The sequence below is a fragment of the Cottoperca gobio genome, chromosome 21, assembly GCF_900634415.1.
Source record: "Cottoperca gobio chromosome 21, fCotGob3.1, whole genome shotgun sequence".
NCBI classification, from domain to species: domain Eukaryota; kingdom Metazoa; phylum Chordata; class Actinopteri; order Perciformes; family Bovichtidae; genus Cottoperca; species Cottoperca gobio.
This window is the reverse complement of record NC_041375.1, coordinates 7,661,159-7,683,977: the sequence shown is the minus strand read 5'-3', so window position 1 is coordinate 7,683,977 and position 22,819 is coordinate 7,661,159. Positions and strand designations below refer to the sequence as shown.

At 39.2% G+C, this 22,819-nt stretch overlaps 2 protein-coding genes and 1 pseudogene across 2 annotated transcripts; 2 read left to right on the top strand and 1 right to left on the bottom strand.

The window, feature by feature from the left end:
- The first annotated feature begins 2,261 nt into the window (after positions 1-2,261).
- Positions 2,262-3,227, top strand: or64d1 (odorant receptor, family 64, subfamily D, member 1). The gene has a single exon (XM_029459350.1). The coding sequence runs from the start codon at positions 2,262-2,264 to the stop codon at positions 3,225-3,227; it is 966 nt and encodes a 321-aa protein (XP_029315210.1).
- An 8,763-nt stretch (positions 3,228-11,990) lies between these two features.
- On the bottom strand, positions 11,991-14,273 carry LOC115026503 (uncharacterized; annotated as a pseudogene).
- Positions 14,274-16,076: 1,803 nt separating this feature from the next.
- LOC115026502 (olfactory receptor 142-like) lies at positions 16,077-17,019 on the top strand. The gene is given in 2 exon segments (XM_029459348.1): positions 16,077-16,547; positions 16,549-17,019. Coding segments are annotated over 2 exon segments (942 nt in total).
- The last annotated feature ends 5,800 nt before the right edge of the window (positions 17,020-22,819 follow it).

Genomic DNA, 22,819 nt, shown 5'->3' with positions numbered 1-22,819 from the left:
TAAAGCTCATTATTAGGCTGTCATTTGTAATATATTGTTGGAGTGGTAAGCAGGCCTATTGTTTTTGTATATTTGGGGAGTTAGGTGGTCCGTCAGTGTTTTTTTATTGGTTAAGTGGTCCTTGATCTAAAAAGGTTTGAGAAGCACTGGTCTAGAACATTGTAAAATGAATCTTGCACACTTGCAATGTTTGACCAGGTTTTAAATCTGGCAAGTCATTCACAAAAATTGTAGCAAGCAGTGTCTCGAGAAATCCTTCACTTGTGCACAGTGCAATATACATTCAACAAAAGTGCCAGAACAGGTTTGTTACTACTACTTTCATAATAGTGAAACATATGCAAGGTCACTAGGTCACTCATCTCTTTTTTCCAAACCACTGATTAAACCTACTGTTTACACTTGTGTGTTTGTCAAAGTGTGTTGTTTCTTCTCTTGACCATTTTGCTAAACTGAAAAACACCTTTGTTTTGTTTTGGTTGTCCCGAACGGTCCTCCAGGGTAGCAAAGTGGGTTTAATTGCTCTTGAGGGACAATGGCCTGTTGACCAATTCCAACTTTGTTATTGTACATTAATAACCTTTGAAAAATAAAGTATACAGTGTCCCGTCCCATGGGCTCTCATTAGTGTTAACATCATTAAACATTGCATCAGAGGCATTGAGCGAAACCAATATTCATCACATCAAACGTCCTTTCACATTTTCTTTCACTGAAACGTATCTCAAGCCAGTACAGTGATACAATTCCCCAAGCTCTGGGTTTCAACACCTAGAGAAGATACACTAGGGATGTCAGGGAAGTGGTGGTCATTAAGGAGGGCTGAGGAACTACTAAACATCATTACAGTAACTTTACATCACTCATGACCTGAATTGAAGTGCATTATGGTCTTAAAGATAAGCAAAAGATTACATAACATGTGTTTCATAATAGTTTGTCTTTTTTCTGATCCCTCTGAGCAACTCAGATTGGTACACAGGGTTTCTAGAGAAAGAACTTTCTTAATGCCCATTAGCCTGGTTTATTATTATATTAACTCATTTATTTACTTACTTACTCTGATATGTTTCTTATTTGTCTAAAAATCCCATGAAAATTAATGAATCGATCCTGGTTCAACCCTAACAAAGAGCACGGTAGTTTATTTTGAGTCAAATATACATACTATCAGTACGCTTCAAATTAAGTGATTGTCATATCATCTAACAACCTCTGAAACCCCCTTTATGAAAGCGAAATAATGTGTGGCTGTGTCCGACACTTTCCAAAAACATATGTGTTTTATACTTTATTTCTCTCTTATTCTTCTCTTTTTTGAGAGTGTCCTGGCCAAAGACAAGTAGCAGCACAAATAACACGGTTGCAGACATAAAAGCAAAAGTATAACAATTCAAAATAAAATAAAGAACAAATTAAAGAATTATAAGATATCAAATATATAAAAGTAAGACATATAAATGTGAAAAGACATAAAAAACATCTACAGCCAAATGTGCCTTTTTCATATTAAATCAAAATCACATAAATGTGTTCAGTGACACCAGACCAAATGCCTTTTTTAATTAAATAAATTAAAATGAATAAATCCACAATGTGATTTAAAAAATCAAAGTTGACAAATTAAATCACTGTAATCACTCTTTCATCATCATTAATGTATATAGCATATATTTAGTATAGTAAGTAGTCTTAGTAGTCTTCAACTTTTGAAGTTTACCACATCAGAATTTTAATACTGCCGATAATAATAAAATCCTAGAATAATGCTCAATAGTTTTAATCCAGCATTTGGCCTTTACAGTAGATTAAATAATATGTTTCTGACAAAAAACAAAACATTGTGGATCTAATTGAGGCTATTGACCACCTTCATTCATATCTTAACCTGCATAATTCATTTTCTAGATTCGACGTCGAGGGATGACTGCGATGACATAATCATGTGTGAAAAGATTTAAACAGTCTGTGTGTAGACCGCACACAGAGAAGGACATTTAGGGGTGGTGAAAACCACTCGATACAGTTAATATAACTGAGACTTACTTTTTTACTTGTTGATTATAAATGCATGTTTTTAATTTACTCGTAATCCTCTTACATCATTTATCACTCTGTTCTCTCACTTGTCCCAGCTACCTAACTACCTCATGTCCAAACAGGTAACAAGGAGTTGCAGCTACAGTGTAACTGTTGAGAGGATCCAGCTGTAGAATTGTCTTTATTCATCAAACAATCTATGTTAACTGTATATGGGGTAAATGGAAAACAGTACCTATCCCCCCTATTTTAACCTCACCATGTTTGTGAACATGGGCAACTACCGCTACCCAACATTTGTCTTGTGTCTCCTCTTGTATGCAGTTATTATCTCAGCTAATCTTGTCATAATAGTGGCGATATTACGAGAGAAAACGTTACATGAGCCCATGTATATATTTATTATGTGTCTTTCTGTTAACGCTCTGTACGGCTCTGCTGGCTTCTTCTTCAGATTTCTGAGAGACCTTCTTTCTGATACTCATTTGATCCCACGGTCAGCTTGTTTAATTCAGATCTATGTCATTTACACCTATGCATCCTATGAGCTTACCCTTTTAGCAATTATGGCCTATGATCGGTATGTTGCTGTATGTCAACCATTACACTACCACAGCAAAATGACCTGCAGGGTGGTCTCCAAATTGGTAGGCTTTGCATGGATCTATCCAGCCTTTTCTGTTGGAGCCTGTGTTTATCTGGCCTCCAGACTTCCATTGTGTGGCAATAAGATACCTAAGGTATTCTGTGCGAATTGGCCTGTGGTAAAATTGTCATGTGTCAATACTATGATTAACAACTTTGTTGGCATGTTTGTGACCACAAGCACAGTCTTCTTGCCCCTGGCTTTTGTCCTGTATACATATGTACACATTTTTCTCATTTGTAGGAAACGCTCTCCAGAGTTCAAGCGCAAAGTCATACAAAGCTGTCTGCCACACATTGTTACATTTGTCAATTATTCCATAACTGTATTTTGTGATATTTTGCTCAGCAGGATTGAGCTGAATCCATTTCTAGCAGTACTTTTATCACTTGAGTTTGTTGTGATTCCTCCCATTGTGAATCCTCTTGTGTATGGCCTGAAGTTACCAGAAATAAGAAAATGTTTGTTACGTATGTTACCACTCAGAACCTGTCTAACAAACGTCAGAAATAAGAGTAGCCTGTGCTGTTTGTATAAGTAAGTGGTCTGATCTGGACTGACTTCTTTCGTCATTGCTTTCAAACTGGCTGCAACAATGATGTGTGTCATAGTAAAGGGGGTGAATCTATAAATTAAATCAACATGTAGAGATTAATTTAAAGTTAGTTATTAAAATCTTTTTTTCTGTTGATCAATTTAAAAAAAACATCACTTCCACTGTGTTTGCTGTTGTAATAAAATAAAACATAAAAACTCAACTGTGGTTGAATATTTATTTGGTACACTTGATTGATGGAGGAAAGAGTTTGTGAAGTGGCATCAGTGACATAAAAAGATCACATGGAAAAATGACAATGTGAACTTTGGATAATGAACATTTTGAAATGAAAACTTGTATAAATACATAAACATGACCTGACATAAACCTAATTATTGTGAAAAAAAAAAAATGGGTTAAGTAACATTTCAAAAATAATGAGCTTTGAGAGTTTTAAATGTGTTTTGGATTATCCCACAAATTAATGGCTGTATATATTGTCTGTATGTATTCATAGGATACTTTTTTCCAGAAGCTATATTAATTGAACACTTTGGCTTTTTTTACCATAAATTTTGAATGAGAATGTGCCAATTTGCATGCAAATAATAATTTGAAGGGATATGGGAACCAAGTTAGCAGGTGTAAATAAAATGTAAATAGCATGATTGTCATGAAAACTTTTTGTAATTGCATTAATCATTTATTAAGAATCACAATTATGTTGTATTGTTATTCTTAACTTTTTGACAGAGCCACATAATAACAAGCTAAGGGATTTAGACCCAAAACCAGCCTGGTAATAATTATGTTATTATAAACTATTTTTCATCATGCTCAGTTTCCAATTGCTTTGCATCTGCTCAGGGTTTGGTCACTACTATTAAGTATGTAGATTGAGGGCCATACATCCCAGGGCTTTAGCCAGGGGCTTTTTCTTTTAAGCTTGTAATTCAAAATGTAAATAACATTGGGTTAAGAACACTCTGCAATTCTCCGGAGAATCGTTCGGGTCTGGAGAGACGAATCATTGGCTGGGGAGTAGCCGTGGTGACGGGAGGGATGACCGCCACCCCTTGACCGGTAGTGGCCTGCCCCTGCGGCGTGGCCATCGCAGAACATAGTGACTGGACGCATGTCCCCAGCTGTTGGAGCTGCTTGGCCAGCTGGTCCACCTATGTTGCTCTGGAATGCCGTCTGATTGTCTGTCAGAGATCTCACTCCCACGCACAGGGATGACAGCTGCTCATCCAGATTGTGGAGGCGAATGCCTTGAGCACCGAGCGCCGTCTTAAGCCTTCTCTGAGTCGGCTGAGTCCATGTCTTTGGCCAGTTCGTACTGTAACGGTATGATCAAGAGAGAAGGGAGGTGGGACTCAATTGCACGACACAGAGGCAGATAAATGTTGAATGGAAATAGTCTTTACTGAAAACTTTGCAGTTGCTATGGTACACGCATAGACAGTTGATCATACAAATCATATCAAGGGGTAATCCAGGAGCAGAGTCGGGTCACAGAAACAGGTTTGGTACACGGGCAGATACTCAGCGTAACAGCACAGCAGACAAGGATCAGGCAAGGGCAGAATCGAGACACAGAAACAAGGTTGAGGAAGCCGGGGAATCAAACGCTTGGGAAACAGGAAGACGGGACAAATGCTGGAACTCGAAGTACGAAGACAAACTGGCAATGAGAGACAAACAAAACAGACTCTATATACACACCAAGAAGTGAGAGGGAACGAGACACAGGTGAGGACACTAACGAACAGATTGGGAACACCTGGGGGTAGGAAGTAGAAACAACAGAGAACAGGTAATTAACAAAATAAAACAGGAAGTACAAACACAAAACATCTAACGAACAGGCTGGGACCTAATAGGCATTGTACGGCCCGTGGGCCACACCCGACCCTTTGGCCGGCCCTGTCCGGCCCGCGTGAGGACAATCGTAAATTTTAACATATATGAAAAAGTATATATATATTTTTTTGACAGCACCCTTTTCAAAATAAAAGCAACATCATTGTATTGCATGCATGGTGTAAATAACTTTCTAACTGTGTTGCTATTATTTTGAAAAGGTTTGTGGTGAGCAGGTCGCTGTGTTCAAGGATTACAATTTGAGTCGCCGTTCAAGAACTTGTCTGATGAAGAGCGGGAAGAGGAGTCGGGTGTTTTGCTAGTTAAACTGCAAAACCAACAAGGACCTTTTACAAAACATTGCACATCCAGATATGCAGCTGTCAAGACAAGTTATGTCTTATCCCACAATATCGCTAGAAAAAGTAAACCGATTTTCTGACGGAGAGTTTATCAAGGAGTGTTTGGTGGATTCTGCAGCACTCATATGCCCGGAGAAAAGAGAGGCATTTGAGAAGCCATGCAGTCAATGAAAGGGACAACAACAGGGAGTGATTTGTTCACGGAGGTAAATGCATGTGTGAACAAGTTGGGACTGAAATGGGACAAGCTGGCAGGCGTGACAACGGATGGTTGTTCAAATCTGACGGGGAAAAATGTTGGACTTTTGAAGAGAATGCAGTATAAAGTGGCATAAATTAACCCTGAACAGAAATGGGTATTTTTGCATTGTATTATACATCAGGAAGTGTTGTGTAAGTCAGTTCTAAAAATTAACCATGTTGTTGATGTTGTAACTAAACTAGTTAACGTCATCAGTGCAAGAGCATTGAATCACAGACAGTTTGTTGCACTTTTGGAGGAAAATGAGACTGAACATCGTGACATAGCTACTACCACACCGCTGTCAGGTGGCTCAGCCTGGGCAAAGAGTCTGGGACCTGAGAGTTAAGATTCAAGACTTCTGTGTGAAGAAAGAAACATCCCACAGCTTTCAGATGCAGACTGGATGGCAGACCTTGGTTTTGCTGTAGATGTGATTGCACTAATGAATGAACTAAATGTCAAACTGCAATGCAAGGTCCTTTTTGTGCATGAAATGTACAGCGCAGTGAATCACCTCCTGATCACGTCCACAGGTACTCATCCATGTTAGAAGCACTGCATGGTAAGTTTTGGAGGCGATTTTAAGACTTTAAAACAGTTGAGAATGAAATGCACATGATTTTTCCCCCAGTGATGTTGATGAATGAATGAATGAATGATTTCCCCCAGAACCCAGTGATGTTCAGCTTGAACTAATTGACCTGCAGTCTGACACACTTCTGTCAGAGCACTTTAGGTCAGTCTCACTGCCTGAGTTTTACTCTTCCCTGAAAGAGGAGAACTTTCCACACATGAGGAGACATGCTCAGAAGATTCTGGTCCTCTTTGGATCTACCTACATATGTGAACAGACATTCTCAGTGATGAAGTTCAACAATAATGATGTAATGATTGTTTTTACTGTTTATTCTCTAGGAGTATTTTCCTATTTGACCCACTCCACAATTTCATATATTTATTGGAAGAGAATATCCTTATTCTTTTGATTACCAGTCGCAGCTAATCAAAATATATTATGTATTTATTTTTACAATGAGAAAAAATGAATATTGAGCAGAATTAAGTTAAATTTATTGTTGATTCGGCCCTCCAACACAGCTCGGGTTTCTCATGTGGCCCCTTGTAAAAATGAATTGCCCACCCCTGCCCTAGGAGGACCTTACATGTTACGGCAGGCTGACCGTACAGATCCTCTAGAAGATTTCAAATGTTTTTTCTGTGATGAGGCTGGAACGGAGGCGATGCCTCTGCATGAACCTATGACACCACGACTCACACAGAGGGTTAGGCAATGTGCATTGAAACTGCAGGATCAAAAGTTAATTGCACAAATCAGTTCTCGTGACCTCGTGGCCCAGGAAGCGAAGTACCATGCCAATTGTCTTGTCAAATTGTACAATGCCAGCAACAGGAAGACAGAGCAGGGAGAAAAAGAGAACGTTGACCGAGTGTCTCATGGTATAGCATTGGTGGAACTTATGGGATACATAGAAGACACGAAATTGAGCAACAAGGCTATTGCACCGGTTTTCAAACTGGTGGATCTTCTACAGTTATACACTGACCGACTGGCAGAACTGTGAGTTGCAATAACTGGACGTATACATTCCACTGATTTGAAAAAATCGCTGGTATTCTCTACTATGTTGATGGATCCATCTAAGTTCAATGACGACTGCATGTCTGTTCTGGAGACGTATGTTGTTCTACTGTATGACCGCACATGCACTGTCGACTCAGCCAGGAAGCACATCTTCACTACCAAAGCTAGGCACATCGAATCTATACCGCCCACAGGAGCAGCACTGTTATAGCATACAAAACAGGCGATATACCAGGGTGGACATGTATGGGGACAGGCCCTTGTGCGTTCCCCAGTAGTTCCATCTCCAGAGGCATGCGGTTGGCAAAAGAGTGCCATGCAGGGCTGGCAACCGGTGCGGACAACACTACCAGAAGCTGTGGCATCTTGTTCAGAGTTGCTGCGATGTGGATGCCAGAAAGGTTGTAGGGGACTATGCAAGTGTGTCAGAGCTGCTCTGTAGTGGCAATTGCGATCACAATGAGGGCAACTAAAGGTTGTTACATTATGACATGTACACCGTCATGAACATTCACACTGGAGAGAAGCTACTATGAATAAATAAACTTGATCCATGTTTTATGACAAAATTACTTGGTATTATATGATTTTGGTGGTAGATATCACCATATCGAATGGCGGCCATCTTGAATTTTATCTTGAGTTGACTACTATGTTAATATATATGCATTCTTTCAACCAAATGGTACCATTAGATTCTGCATGTCTGAAAACATACATAAGGATACTTTATTTAAGTTAATATGTTAACTATTCATAAAGATACAGCAATTAATAGATATTTTCACTTCCGGTGGCGGCCATTTTGAATTTCCGCACTTTATGGCCATCTCGGAAAAAATCCAGCTTGGAACCATATCTCAAATTACTTAATACCATCTTGGCATCATATATGCCAATGTTGGTACTTTTACCACCAAACCCACAATCATTTCACATATCTGCCCCACTACTGCCCCTGACTGATGAAGTAATTACCAATTGTCCTGGGTTTCTTGTATTGCCCCACTCACTGCCTTAACCTCTTCTAAAGTCCTTTTCTGGTGGTCGTCCTTGGCTGAGGAGGCTTTCCAGAGACTTAAAGCCCGGTTTACCTCCGCCCACATCCTTCAAGTACCAGACCCAGAAGGACCATCATGTTTCAAGACATTGTGGAGCTTTTTGTGTAGTAAACCAGACCACAACCTTTCTCTAACCTTAACTCTCAGTATCTAAACCAGGGATGGGCAACTGGCAAGGCCCACTGCGGGCTGCCAGTTGTGCTGATAAGAACGTGCATATCCTCCAAAGAGAAAATGGGGAAGTTTATGCAGACATGCTTGCCACATTTAAGCTGTCTAATAATTTGTGCGACGGCTGTGCTTTTAGATGTATTGTACATGAGATTCGGGACAGTTGATTTTTCTCAAAACCTCAATAATTTCATGGCAATAGAATTTTTGCTAATTCCTACGATTATGAATCCATTTATATATGGATTACAATTTACCAAAATCTGCATTAAAATGTGGAAGTTATTTCATATAAAAAGAAAGATACAAAGTGTCATGCCATGACTCATTTTATGTTAAAGGAAAGTTCTCAAACTGAAACATAGACATTGGAAAATAAATGCATTGTTTGGATTTAAAAATGGAAATGTGATGGAAAGTAGATTTATTTGATAAATTAGTTAGGAATTGTTAGTTGAAACAATTAAAAAGAAATATTATTGTCAGCTATGACAGCTGTTGCACTGACTCTCTCTTCATGTAGATACTGAAAGTATCTGATCTTCTTCTCACATGAAAATGTATCTGCTTTAACACTTGTTTGTTCATTATCAATGTTCTCTTATTCTGTGTTCACTTTTCACATGATGGCAGGGTGGTTTATGTTTCACTTTTTTTGTCAAGGATCTGATGTTAAGAAAAAAAGTGTAACTGTTAAACGATCATACTTTCTAATAGCATACTTTACTGTAATGTGCATGAGCTTTTACTGTAACAATCACATATTATCCAATAAACCACATGAAACAAAACTAACACTATCTGCAATGATTGTATTAGTGTTGCAAGTTATATTAGTTGGGTATTACATCATCTGCATGCTTCAAAAAATGTTATGTAAATATAAAACAGCAGTGAACTAAAACATAAAATGTACACTGTACATATTAAAGGTTTTTATTTATCTCCATATGTGTAGTGCATTACAAGTCTTAATCATTTTAATAATTAAAATACTTTAGGGCTCAGACATGACAACATTAACTGTAACCAATGCTGCCAGACTTTATTGCTATCATGACCTGAATGTTTCTGTCAACTCTGCGTAAATGTTAATAAATTAAATGATAATAAATATACTCTCACTCCTATAATACATTCATGAACATTATTTAACCGACTAGTCATAAATCATGCAGAGTGGTAACTGTAAATAAAGTAAGCCCTGCACTATGTAAAAAGAAACACCTTTGTGGTGCCTTAATAGAGACAAACTATTAAGTCATAGTGTAATGAAGGTTACTATGGGTAAATAACTGTCAATGATCTTGATTATGGTTTGACATTAAAGCACTGTAGAAATATGATTCATAAACAAACACTTAATAATGATAATAATGATAATGATAATTCTGTTCATAGGTGGTAAAAAGTCAACCCAGAAATGCTTTGTTTCATATAATGTATAAGAATTGGACACATTTTCAAATATACAGTAGATCCCTCAAGAAAAAATGGTGTTAGTACAATAACGCTGAATACCCCAATGTCACTAGGCCTACTGAACTATTAGGCGCCAATAAGTGGAATTAGATTTGAGAGATGCATGTCTTTTCAGTGTTATACATAAAAAAAGCAAGTTTCCTGATGGACAGAGAACTTTCAAATCATTGGTGTGGACACAATTTGTTTTCACTTGTAAACTGTGTTTCCAGATGAACACAGAAGATTTATAATATCCAGTTAGACCACATCTTGCAGTAAAGGACCTTGACTTGTTCAGGTTAAAGGTGCAATGTGTAAGATACACCAGAATTGAGATTTAAACCATTAAAACAATAAACTAACATTATCAACAGAATATAAAGAGGTAACAGTGTTGAAATTATGTCAAAGACGTCTATGTGTTGTGTTGCAGAAATATCTACAGAAATTAGCATGCTAGCCGACTAGCTGTGTCCAGTCTTGTAATACCACTTGTTCCTCTAGAGGTGATAGTGAGTCACTGTAGCTCCAGTCTGCCCTCAGTACAGAGGGAGAAGAAGTACAGCTGTCTGATTCGGACAGACTCAGGGCTGGTCAACATTTCATCCATGATCCTTTCACGTTTTGATAGTTTGTTTTGAATAAATCCAAAGTGGCAGAAACGAGAAAACGGTTTGCCTCGTTCCCACCACTGCCAGGATGCTGCTCCGCCGAGAGTAGAGTGTGCAAGAGAGACGAGAGACGGACAGATCCATTCCATTAGCAGTCAGCAGTTAGCACTGATTCAGCCGACTCCCCGCCAGATTGTCAAACTTTCTGTTGCTGCTGTTACACATGTTAGACCCAGCACTCCATCAGCCCGCTGTTACTACCGGTGCTGAGATATACGCCGTATCCAAGATCGATTTGTACAGGTGTGGGTACCAGTGACGTGCGGTGAGGTTCATGGCTGGGGAGGCACTGACTCTTTCAGAGTTAGATTTACAAATATATGAACTCAACTGAGTAGCTTATTCATAATTTTCTTGGCAGCATGAACTTGACTACTGGTTATTTTTCATATCTCATATCAGCATTGTTTATACACACACAGGTAAGGTACATATTTGGCCAAAAAAGAATGTTACATTTATAGCAGCTCAGAGAGGTACATGTATTTGCTCTGCACCCTCCATAGCGTTTTTAGTCTGATGCTTTGATTCATTTGAATACAGACTGCACTATTAACAAAATAATATTTTATTTAATTAAGGTTAAAATGTTGTTCTCTTAGTCAGATCACATTTTCAATAAAATTGTGGTCTTACCTTTACTTGTAAAATCTTCCATTTTTGGCCGTCAGTCGGAGAAAGAAACTAAACTAAACGGTGCTACAGTGCACGTGACTTTGATGTTAGCTAGCAGTAGATTGTTGGTGCTTACCGTCTCAGCATAGAAGAACAGCAGCAACACGAAGTTGTGGGCTCACGTGTGCCCTCTTCAGTGAGGCAGAGTACTGTCTGCCTCACCTGCTGTTTTTTCACTGTGCTTTTATGTCACATCAGCAAGACTAAATATGTTACATACATTAATTGAACTATGGAAAGTCAGGACGCTTAATAAAAGTGTCTTTAAACATTATATTGGCGACATACAGAGAGATAGCAACAAGTACGCGGCAAATGCATGCGCTCAACCTAGTTTGCAAGGGATTGCACAATCCGAGGGGAGGCTCAGCTCGTCGCTGCCTCAGCTCGCATCTCTCCTGTATCTGAACAGAGAATACGCAAATTCAGCGATTTTGACTTTAAAAAGTATCACAATTATTGGAATCATTCAGAAAATGTAGTTATAGCACATTTAGATTTATTTTATTGTTTTTAGTTATCTGCTTCCCCTGCCTCCCCTGACCGCACGTCCCTGTTAGATAGAATATGAATTCAACCATTAGCTACAAATAAGCCAAACCAATGTAAGTGCAACATACAAAGAGCCAAATTATTATTATTTTTTTCTTCTTCATTTGTCGAGGTGCAGTCGAAATAGGTAAGTTTTCAATCCGTGACGGAAGGTGTGAAGACTGTCTGCTGAGCCTGACATCAATGGGGAGGTCGTCCCACCATTTTGGGGCCAGGATAGCAAACAGGCAGGTTTTGTTTGAGGGGAATCTGGGTCCCACTCGCAGTAAGGGAGTAGCAAGTAGATTGGCCGATACAGAGCAAAGTGAACGTGCTGGGGTGTATGGTTTAACCATGGCCTGGATGTAGGAAGGGGCTGACCCATTCACAGCACGGTAGGCCAGCACCAGAGTCTTGAAGTAGATTCAGGCCGCCCCTGGTAGCCAGTGAAGGGAGTGGAGAAGCCGTGTAGTGTGGGAGAACTTGTGTAGGTTGAAGACCAGTCGGGCTGCTGCATTCTGGGTGACCTGTAGAGGTCGGATGGCACATGTAGGCAGTCCAGCAAGGAGGGAGTTGCAGTACTTAAGGCGTGAGATGACAAGAACCTGCGTCACCTTCTGAGTCAGTTGGTTTTGTCAAGGTTGAGTTTCAAGTAATGTGCAGCCATTCACTGAGAGATATCAGCCAGACAAGCCGAGAGTCGTGCCTCCACCTGGGTTTCAGATCTGGAAAAAGACAGAATCAGTTGAGTTAAGAGAGGGTTCACTCTTGCCTTCTTAAGATTGTTAGGAAAGCAATCAGTTGTTATGGAAGTGTTGATGAGATGGGTGAGAAAAGGAAGGAGGTCAGGAGCAATAGACTGGAGAAGGTAAAAAGGGATAGGGTCCAGAGGGCAGGTGGTAGGGCGGGCAGAGGTAATGAGGGATAGAACTTCAATTGAAGAGAGGGTGGAGAAAGAAGTTAGAGTGGGGGAAAGTGGTGTGGATGGTGAACGGTTGATGTTAGTCGGTAAGTCGGAAAATGAAGAGCGTATGTCATCTATCTTTTTTGCAAAGTAGTTGACAAAATGGGACGGAAGGAGGGAAGAAGGAGGTGGGGTAGATAGAGAAGAGTTTTTTGGGGTTGGAGAAAGAGGATTGCATTTTTTGTTGGAAAAAAGTGCTTTTTGCTTCTGAAATAGAGGAAGAGAAAGAAGAGAGAAGAGTTTGAAAGGCAAGGAGGTCGTCAGGGTGTTTTGATTTCAGCCGTCTTCTTTCAGCTTCCCGTAGGATGGTTCTGTTAGCACGGACAGAGTCATCCAAGGGGAGGGATGGCGAACCTGCTGCAAGGTGAGAGGACAGAGAGAGTCCAGAGAGGAGGACAGAGTAGAGAGGAGAGTGTCAGAGTTGGCAAGCATGAGTGAGAAGGAGTAAGGAGAAGGAAGGGGCGAGAGGACAGATGAGGCAAGAGAGGAGGGAGAGAGGGAGCAAAGGTTACGGTGGAGAGGTACAGTTTTCGGGGAGATAGGTTTGTTAGGTCGGGAGAGGGGAAGAGAGTAGGATATGAAAATGTGACCAGAGATGTGAAGTGTGGTTACAGAGAGGTTTGAGGTAGAGCAGTTTCTGGTGAATATGAGGTTGAGTTGGCTGCCAGCTTTGTGAGTAGGAGGGGACGGCCACAGGGAGAGAGCAAAAGAAGATAGGATACAAAATAAGTCTGTTGAATTCTCTGACTGGATGTTGACGTCACGAGAAGTACAAGCAGAGGGCCATTTTCAAGGATGTTGGAAGGGAGAACGTCTAATTCCTCCAAAAACTCCTGCAAAGGACCTGGAGGATGGTAGAGAACAACAATATTTAATGTAACCGGCTTTGTTACAGTGACGGCATGAAATTCGAAAGATTATTGGGTGAAGGGTGGCAATGGAAAAAGAGAAAAACTCCTTTTGGGGGAGATCAGCAGACCAGTGCCACCTCCTCGGCCAGTGGCTCTGGGTGAGTGGGAGAAGGAGTAGGCTGTGGAGAGAGCAGCGGGGTGGAAGTGTTATCAGGTATGATCCAAGTCTCAGTAAAGGCAAGGAAGTCGAGGGATTGTTGGGAGGCATAGCCAGAGATGAACTCAGTCTTGCGGGTGGCTGACCGGCAGTTCCACAAGCCTCCTGTGACGAGGTGTTGGGTATGAGAAGAGCGAGCGGGATATACAAAAGCAGAGAGGCTACGGTGGCGTTGCGAACATGTGCGAGGCCTGTAATATCTACAAGAAGAGACATTTACAAATTTGAATAGGGAGAGGGAACTCCTCTGAGTCTTCGTCCAATTAGGCTGCCGCTCCAACAAATGCTGTTTCCTTAAATTAAGACTTAATTACCTAGGTGGCTTCAGATGTGTTAGCCATACCCACTGTAATCAGTCCTGAAGATGGGCATTACTCATGGCTTACAATTGAAATTCACTTAGCAGTCAAGACTACTTGTAAACAAAATACACTTTAGCAGACAACCTATTAAAAGCAATACACTTTAACTTAGTAAAAACTTAGTAAAACAATATTCTAACAGTCTAGTACAGGGATCGGGAACCTATGGCTTGCGAGCCATATATGGCTCTTTCGATGATGCAATATGGCTCGCAGACAATTTTGAGCTGACACTTGTTAACATGATTAACAAGTAATAAATAATTATACTGTGTCGTTTTAAAGTAAAACATTTGGCAGCGGATTTTTTTTTTAGTTCTCCCCTCTCCCCACTCTGTCTCTGACTGTAGGTGTGTTCGCACGTGTGTATGCGTGTGTCGGCAGCGAAGCCCCGCCCTTCGGGAAACAGAGCAGAGGAGAAACTGAGCAAAGCAAGCAGTAGACCAGGGGTGTCAAACTCAATCACAGAGACGGCCAAAATAAAAACTGGGACTACTCGAGCGCCAAACACGGTCCACATTTTTTGAACAGGATAGACATATTGGATAAAGTGCAAATAGATATTGAACATATTTAAGTCAACTGCAAACGGATCGCTGAGCAGTTCAATTTTTATTTCTGAGCTGCAAAGTCGGCAAATGCGCTCAGTTTATCAGCAGAATGCGCGGTCGGGAACACAGCGGTGGAGATGGTTTGTCAGTGTTTGGAAACACGTAGTGACTAAAGTTTCCTTCTGCATCAGAGTCTCCTACAGGCCGCTTGGCTTGGAATGCAGGCACTGCATCATACATGTCCGTGATCACACGGCCCTGAAGCTGCAGGTTTAACAGTGAGATGCTTCGTTATGTCGCACACAAAGGCCAGCTCACATCGTCACTTTTCGTCCCAGAGATCTGTGGTGTGTTTCCCTTTGCGTTCAAAAAACTGGCAGATTTCCTCACGCAACTCGAAAAATCTATTCAGCACTTTCCCTCGACTCAGCCATCGCACCGCCATGTTCAGAATGTATCTCCTCAAGAAAAGACTTAAATTGACTCTTATTAGTTTCCTGTCTGTGTTACGGTGCTCATTACATATTCCATCTCCAGAGCTTTACAACACAACGCTTCCTGGTGTATGATGCAGTGATACACCGTCAGCTCAGCTGCACAGGTCTCCCGCTAAATCTTCTCCCGCATCCTGCCCACTAATCCGCTCTTTTCACCACATCACATGTGCTCCATCTGTCGTCAGTCCCTTCAGTTTGTCACGTGGCAGTTTCATTTCATTCACACGTTTAGATTCTTCCTCAAATATGTATTTTCCCGTGGTTGTGCCATTTATTGATTTAATTACCAAAACCGGTGGGCCAGTTATGATAGACATGATATTTTCTCGCCTTGCGTTTGACCCCCGTGCAGTAAACACTGAAACATGCACATAAATGTGATAAATAACGTAAGCATTTCGTTTATTTAATAAAAGAGCACCTATTCAATGAAACACTGATAGCGCTTTTAGTACTCGGAGACGTGTTATACTTAAAACAATGCACGCATAAAGTTGCATTCAATTTTATTAAATATATGGCTCTCAAGGAAATACATTAAACAATATTTGGCTTTTATGGCTCTCCCAGCCAAAAAGGTTCTAGTAGAAGATCCTCCAAGATTCAGATGCACTCAAACTCACTGAAAACGTTGATTGGCTGGTTTGAATTCCCAGCTCATGTGTTGTTGTAGTCAGACAAGATATTAATAGCTGTGAGATGAGATAACTACACTGTGTTAAGGATGGGGACACACAACACAGGGGGAAAAAGTTTGTAACCATGATGGATAATGTCTCTGTAATAACAATGTTTGTTCTTTCAGGTTTAAGTGAAACAAAGAACCACCAAGTCGTTCTCTTCTCTCTCACTTTACTGTGTTACTGTTTCATTGTGCTGGTAAACGTTTCTCTTATTGTGATCATCATCTTTGATAAAAACCTCCATGAACCAATGTATATTCTGTTGTGCACGTTTTGCATGAATGGGCTTTATGGGACAACAGGTTTCTACCCCAAGCTTCTGTGGGATCTGCTTTCTCCTGTTCATGTTATCTCTTATTCTGGATGCCTTGTTCAGGCTCTGGTAATGTACTCATTTGCTTGCAGTGATCTGTCTATTCTTGCAGTCATGGCATACGACAGATATGTGGCTATATGTCGACCCCTGCAGTACCACTCTGTCATGTCAAAGCAGAGAGTCTTCCTGTTAGTCTGTTTCTCCTGGTTAACACCTTTCTGCATTATCGGCTATAAATATTGTTCTAACTTCTAGATTAAAGTTATGTAGCCCAAAAATTACCAGACTTTTCTGTGTGAATTGGATTATTGTTAAACTTGCTTGTTTCCCAGCTGACACTATTGTTAATAACATAGTTGCATACATTACAATAATCATTTATGTATGTCATGGTTTCTTTATTGTTTGGTCCTACATGTATCTCATCAGAATATGTGTGCATTCTAAAGAAAACAGGGCAAAGTTCATGCAAACATGTGTCCCACACTTAACCTCCTTACTTACTTTTCTTTTCACTATACTTTTTGATATTATGCATATACGATATGGTTCAAGAGATTTACCGCAAACCCTTCAAAACTTTATTGCAATAGAATTTCTTCTCATACCTCCTATTATGAATCCTCTCATTTATGGTTTTAAATTGACTAAAATCCGGAACAAAATTGTGGGTGTTATTACTTTTAAATCTAAATTACTTTGGTCTTAGATGATGAGGAAACTCCAAAGTCTATAATAATGCACTTATATTATTATTTTGTGTATGATATTTTGGATTATGAACTTTGCATGTGGCATATTTTTACATAGCTACATTATCTGCTTTTAGCTTATGGTTAATATGTTAATAATTTGTATGTGTATCTCAGATGATCCTAAATATATTTGCACTTTGCATTGAAATCATTTTGGACGGTCATTTGCCTGTTGGCCTCATTGCAGATTTAAATAAAACAAATGTGAATATAAAACCTGACACTTCTTATTAACTTTTTAGCACAGTTTTCAGTGACTTTGCTTTTGAGACTCTACAAGCACAAGGGACAAAAGATAAACTTGCCAAAAATAGAAACAATGACTAAATATAAGATGTTATTCAACCTGTAACAGGTGGACGTGTCATCTAGAAAACATTAAACATGATATGACAAGAAGGTCAAAGTCAGAAGAGTAACTGCTACCATTGTTGGGTTGCATATTAAAATGATGTATACATACATGTATACTAAATATAATATAATATTTCTACGCTTTCAAAATCCTCAATTTGTAAAATATTTGCTGAAACAAACTATTTTTGTGTTGTTCCTCATTCCCTTAATCCGACAGCTATTTAGTTTAATTATTTTATTTTATGATAAAATTGACTTGCACCTTTCATGTCTAAGCTGCTTTTTCTTTCTTAAATTCAAGCTTTGTTAACTCACTAAAAATGCAATTTTCTGTGTAAAAATTGCTGTTTATATTTGAAATTTGCATTCCTTCATTTCAGCTCAATCAATGAAGGAACTGATTTAACTGTCTATTAAACACCCATATGAGCATATAATTAGATTGATTACATTTTTACATGTATTCAATGCTTTAAAAAGCACACTTTTACCATGTATTTTCCATTTTCAAAAAGGTATCTGGTACACGCCTTGCTTGCTTTTGTAAAAACTGATAGGATTCAACTTTCAGTGACCTCAGAAGTTTTGTGGGACATAATTGTTACATGTCCAGCTCCATAATCTTGTCATAGTCACACAGAGTGACACCTTGCACTTCATTTATTTTAAATACAAATGCAATTGTATAAAAAAAAACTGTTTTATTTTAATGAAATAATATAATATAATATTTGGGATTTATTTTAAACAGTTAACATCATCCGCCTTTTGTCAACCATCCAAACTTATGTAGTGTTCCAGTTGTACAATATTTCTAGTTTTGCCTATTATCTGCAGCCCCGTTGAAGATAACAAAATTGTTCTGTGGAAGAGGACGGACCCTCTTCCACATTGTAATGACCAGCAGTGTTATAGAACAAGGATATGATGAAGGATATCATAAGGTTTAATGTTACACAATATCAGCAGGTACAATACATGCTAGTGGCTCAAATGATGTCTTCATCCTTCCTAGTTTTAAAATTCAGCCCAGTTTTCACCTGCTTTAAACTTTCTTTAGGGATCAGAATACATTGTACGCCTCATAATAGCCTCGCTCTGCAGAGCTGGGGAGTCTGAAATAAAACAATTGAGTGGGGTGCAACAATTATTGCTCTGCTGTCTGGTGGAATTATGAAGTCGGTTCCTGGCACTGCGATCCAATCGGCGATACTTCAGTTTTTAGATGGCAAGCCATCATTGGTTGAGGTCCACTGTGTGGTCATGTCTCTCGTCTCGGCCAAGAATTTATGACTTTATAATTATCTAATCTGACACAATGATAATGTCAAAAAGAAAATATTGTTCACTGAAGTCTGATCACAGCAGAAGACCCCTTTTCAAAGGATCATGACTAAAAACAGGCCCACTGGGATGGCCCAGGAGGCATCAATTAGAGGCCCATATTAAAACAATGTCTTACCTGTTTGAAATATGTTTGTCTATTCCATTTTTACTTGTTGCCATGTGCATTTTGTCTCATTATAATCTATGTATTGTAAACAATAATCCCACCATACAAGGATTGCCCGCTTCGTGTGTTGGAGGCGCACCACCGTGATCCTGGGATCTATGTTATTGGGGGCAAATTGGTTCAAGGTGAGATGTCTAAGAAGAACGATTTCAAAATTCTCATTACATCTGAAAATAGAGAGACTAGGGCCCTCTGCTGGAGGCAGCTTGTAAAGGGAAGCTTGGTGGTGGGCTCAGCCTGAAGTGATGACATTTCTGCCAAAACAGTTGCAAGATTGAACCTAAATGTGTTGCCAATTTGACAAAAACTGGTTCTCTGGACCTATCTTGCGGGAAAGGGGTCCGTGTTGTTGCGGTACCTAATGGACGAGGGGGAAGCCTCAATGTAAGAGTAACTGAAAAAAAGTCTCTTACTGTTGTCTTCACCAAACAGCAGTTCACATCCGGTCTTTTGGGGTTCTCTGGGTGAGGTCTGATCTGAGCCTAAATTGTGGTTTGTTCTTCTGTGATAGTCATGGATTGTCCATAACAAACATCATGTTGAAGTGGTTTAAAAAATCTACTTTGTAGTCATTACTTTAGATCTCTGGCTTTATGTCGTTTTTTCTTTCAGGTTTAAATGAAACACAGAACCACCAAGTTGCTCTCTTCTCTCTCACTTACTGTTTCTATTTCATTGTGGCATATGACAGATATGTGGCAATATGGCGACCCATGCAGTACAACTTTATCATGTCATTGTTCATTTTTTTCTGACTAAACTTTTTAATCTTATGCATATATGATATGGTTCAAAATATTGCAGAATTGAGTTTCTTTATTGTTAATATTAAAATTAAATAATCAGAGTTATAGTCGTTGCTATGCTGTTGGAGTCATGTAAAACCCTTATTGTATATTTCGAAGTTATATGCAAAGCAGAATGGAAATCTTGCATATATATGCCATAATTTTAACTATAAGCTTACCTTTTATTAAAATAAAATGTGTGTTGACTTTTGTGTGGAATTTTCTATTCTACTATTGTGCCATGCTTATATTATTTGGATTTTGCTAATGGGCAAGTAAACTGCTGTTATTCCTATTGTTGAACATCTGTTGAGTTGGGAACACGATGCAGTTCTAGTGGTTTTATATGTTTTGTAAAACATGAAATTCTTGGTGTCAATCATAAAAGTAAAAGTCAACATAAAAAGAAAAACGCATAATAATAATATGTTGAAACTGGTGTCCTTTAATCCCACATTCTTTATTTTTACCTGCCATGCACACTTTTAGTGTCTCTTCTAAATATCATTTTGTTGGTTTCGTTCTAAAAATCCTGAGCGGAAGTACATTTTACTGACAGTACACTAACACTAGTCATACACTAATGCCCTAACCCTAAGGGTTAGGTCACACCTGACCTGCCAAACACTACATGCAGAAATGTAAAAAATACATAAACACCAACTGCTCTTTCTTTGATACAGCACATCATTTTACATTTACAGTATTTTGGCATTGTTCTCGCACTGAGAAATTATATATGTTAAGATTTTACATTGATATGAGAAAATGTGATGTTTGGTTTCTACAAAAAAATCAAAAAAAGAAGACAAATATATTTAATATAAATAGTGATTTTTTTGATATACATTTTGTTAGTACATAAATGTAAATTGTACAATTAAAAAAAAGTATTTTGTTGTTTTCCTGAAGGATGTTGAGCCTGTCCTTACCAACCTGCACTGACGCCACACCACTCGGCAGCGCTATTGCACCATATGCGACCAACAATAATGAAGACGAAGAAGAGTGCAGACAGCAGTCTGTGGACACTGCAGTGCATGCGACCGTACGAACCCTCTCAGCTCTCTGTTCATTTTTTTCTCCAACGCCAGCGACGACACGGAGCAAAAACAGTCATTTGTGTTTTGAAGTGAAGTGGTGGAGAATATTTCAACGTATCCGGAAATCCTAACTTTCCGTTCCCAAAGCACGAACCGTGAGTAGGCTGTTAGCGTGTTATTTTGGGGGCTGCGGAGGATGAAACAAACGGGGTCGCTAACATGATTTGGGTTCCGGTTGTGTTTATGTAATATTAGGCTGGTAATCTTCAAGAACTGCGCGGATGTGGAGACTCAATGGTCAAAATTACATTCGCGGTTATGCAAAAATATTTACTTCTACCTCCTGTAAGCGTTGTGAAATGTCCTTATGTGTATGCAGCGCGACAGTGGGATATATGGCTGTCATCCTACTCGGCTTTACGCTGTCAGTGGTGCCTGTGAAGGTCTACCCGGGAGACTGCATCATGTACAATTCAAAGAGATACCGTAATATTAACGCTATGCTAGCTGCTGCAACACATTGAAGTGTTTATGCAGGTATGCGTTGCAGTGTTTAAACATGCTCTTGCCTCGGCTGCACACACGTTTGCATAGCTCTGTTTGACGGCGAAGAGGTAAATAATATAGAAAATGTATGCTGCATAGTACAGTACATAATACAGTGCAAGGTATTTAGAAGTGCCTACTTTCAGGCTACTCTCCTGTAGATGCTATGAAGAAGTCATTCCTGCCTAAAGGTGTAACAACTGCATTATTAAAAAGTCAGTAACAGCACATCTGATTCCCCTGTTGCTTTACTTAAAGGGAAGCACGAGTAAAATCAAAGATGAAATATGATTTTATGATAACTGTGCATAACATTCGTGCCAGTAATCCAGAGAGTGTTTCCCACAATGCACCCTAACCTGTGAATGCTCTGGCAATATTGCCACGTCTGTGTCATGTGGGAGAACATTTCTGTGTAATTCTGTGCGCACATCTTTCTCAGGTACTTTGTTGAACTGTTTCTTTATGTTCACCTGAGACATTGCTCACCTCCGAGGAGGATGGAGCCACCGGTTTACTGGAAGTGGCCCTTGGCCTGTGTGAAATTCACAAAACAGTTGGCAGACACAATGAAACTGAAAAAGATCCCAATATCAATACTTAAAAAAACTAATACCGATATATTGTCTAATCGTCTTTGCTTTGTTGTTGTTGTTTTACAGAAAACATGTAAAAGGTCATTTTGAATAATTGTGACCATGATATGCAATTGATCTGTTAATGAAAAGTCCCTGTTAGTCCTTTCTGGTGTAATAGTGTTACTATCTCTTAACTACCTCAAAGACTCAAACATATCTATAGGATTCCTCTCAGAGCTACACTCTTAGATTTATAATTAATATTAATAAAATGATTTAGTGCCACAGATAAAAATTCACGCATTGTCAAAAAAAAAAAAAGGATACAATGTATGCATCTATTTCTTCCAACATTAAACATACAGTATGCAAAAGACCCTGGGGCAAACTTAACTAGGAATTACTGAAGAATCTTGAAATCTCAGATGTACTTGGAACATAACAGAGGACAGGGACGGATTGTGCTACACGAAGGCTTCCCTTTTCTAAAAGTGTAGAATCTAATTCTTGAAAGGGTTGAAATTTGGGTTGGGGTTTTTGCATTTTATTAGTATTGAATCCTCTCATTTAATCTGAATCCTTTCAAACCTCTTAGTGAACCTATTTATGATAAGTGTTCAACTTTTTAAAGTTAACAAAATTATAAATGAACTGAAATTTGATCCGCTTAATTTATTGATTTGATTTGAATGACCGAGATATTGTGACTCCGAAAATTGGTGACGTGGTAAGCTCATGGTTTTTTACAAGACTGTTCGTAACTGTACATCGTGGAGTTACAGAGTGATGCTTCTTTTACCTGATAAACAATCTTTGGCTGCATACAGACGGGGGATGGAAATGGAGGCAAGTTGATGCTTGTTAAACAGGCATTTTGATAAGTTACACTTATCATCTTTTACGTGCAAAGGTTTTTTTGCACGTACAGT

What these genes read in the sequence shown, in the direction of transcription:
- or64d1 (XM_029459350.1), top strand. Translation starts at nt 2,262, where the DNA reads ATGGAAAACAGTACCTATCCCCCCTATTTTAACCTCACCATGTTTGTG.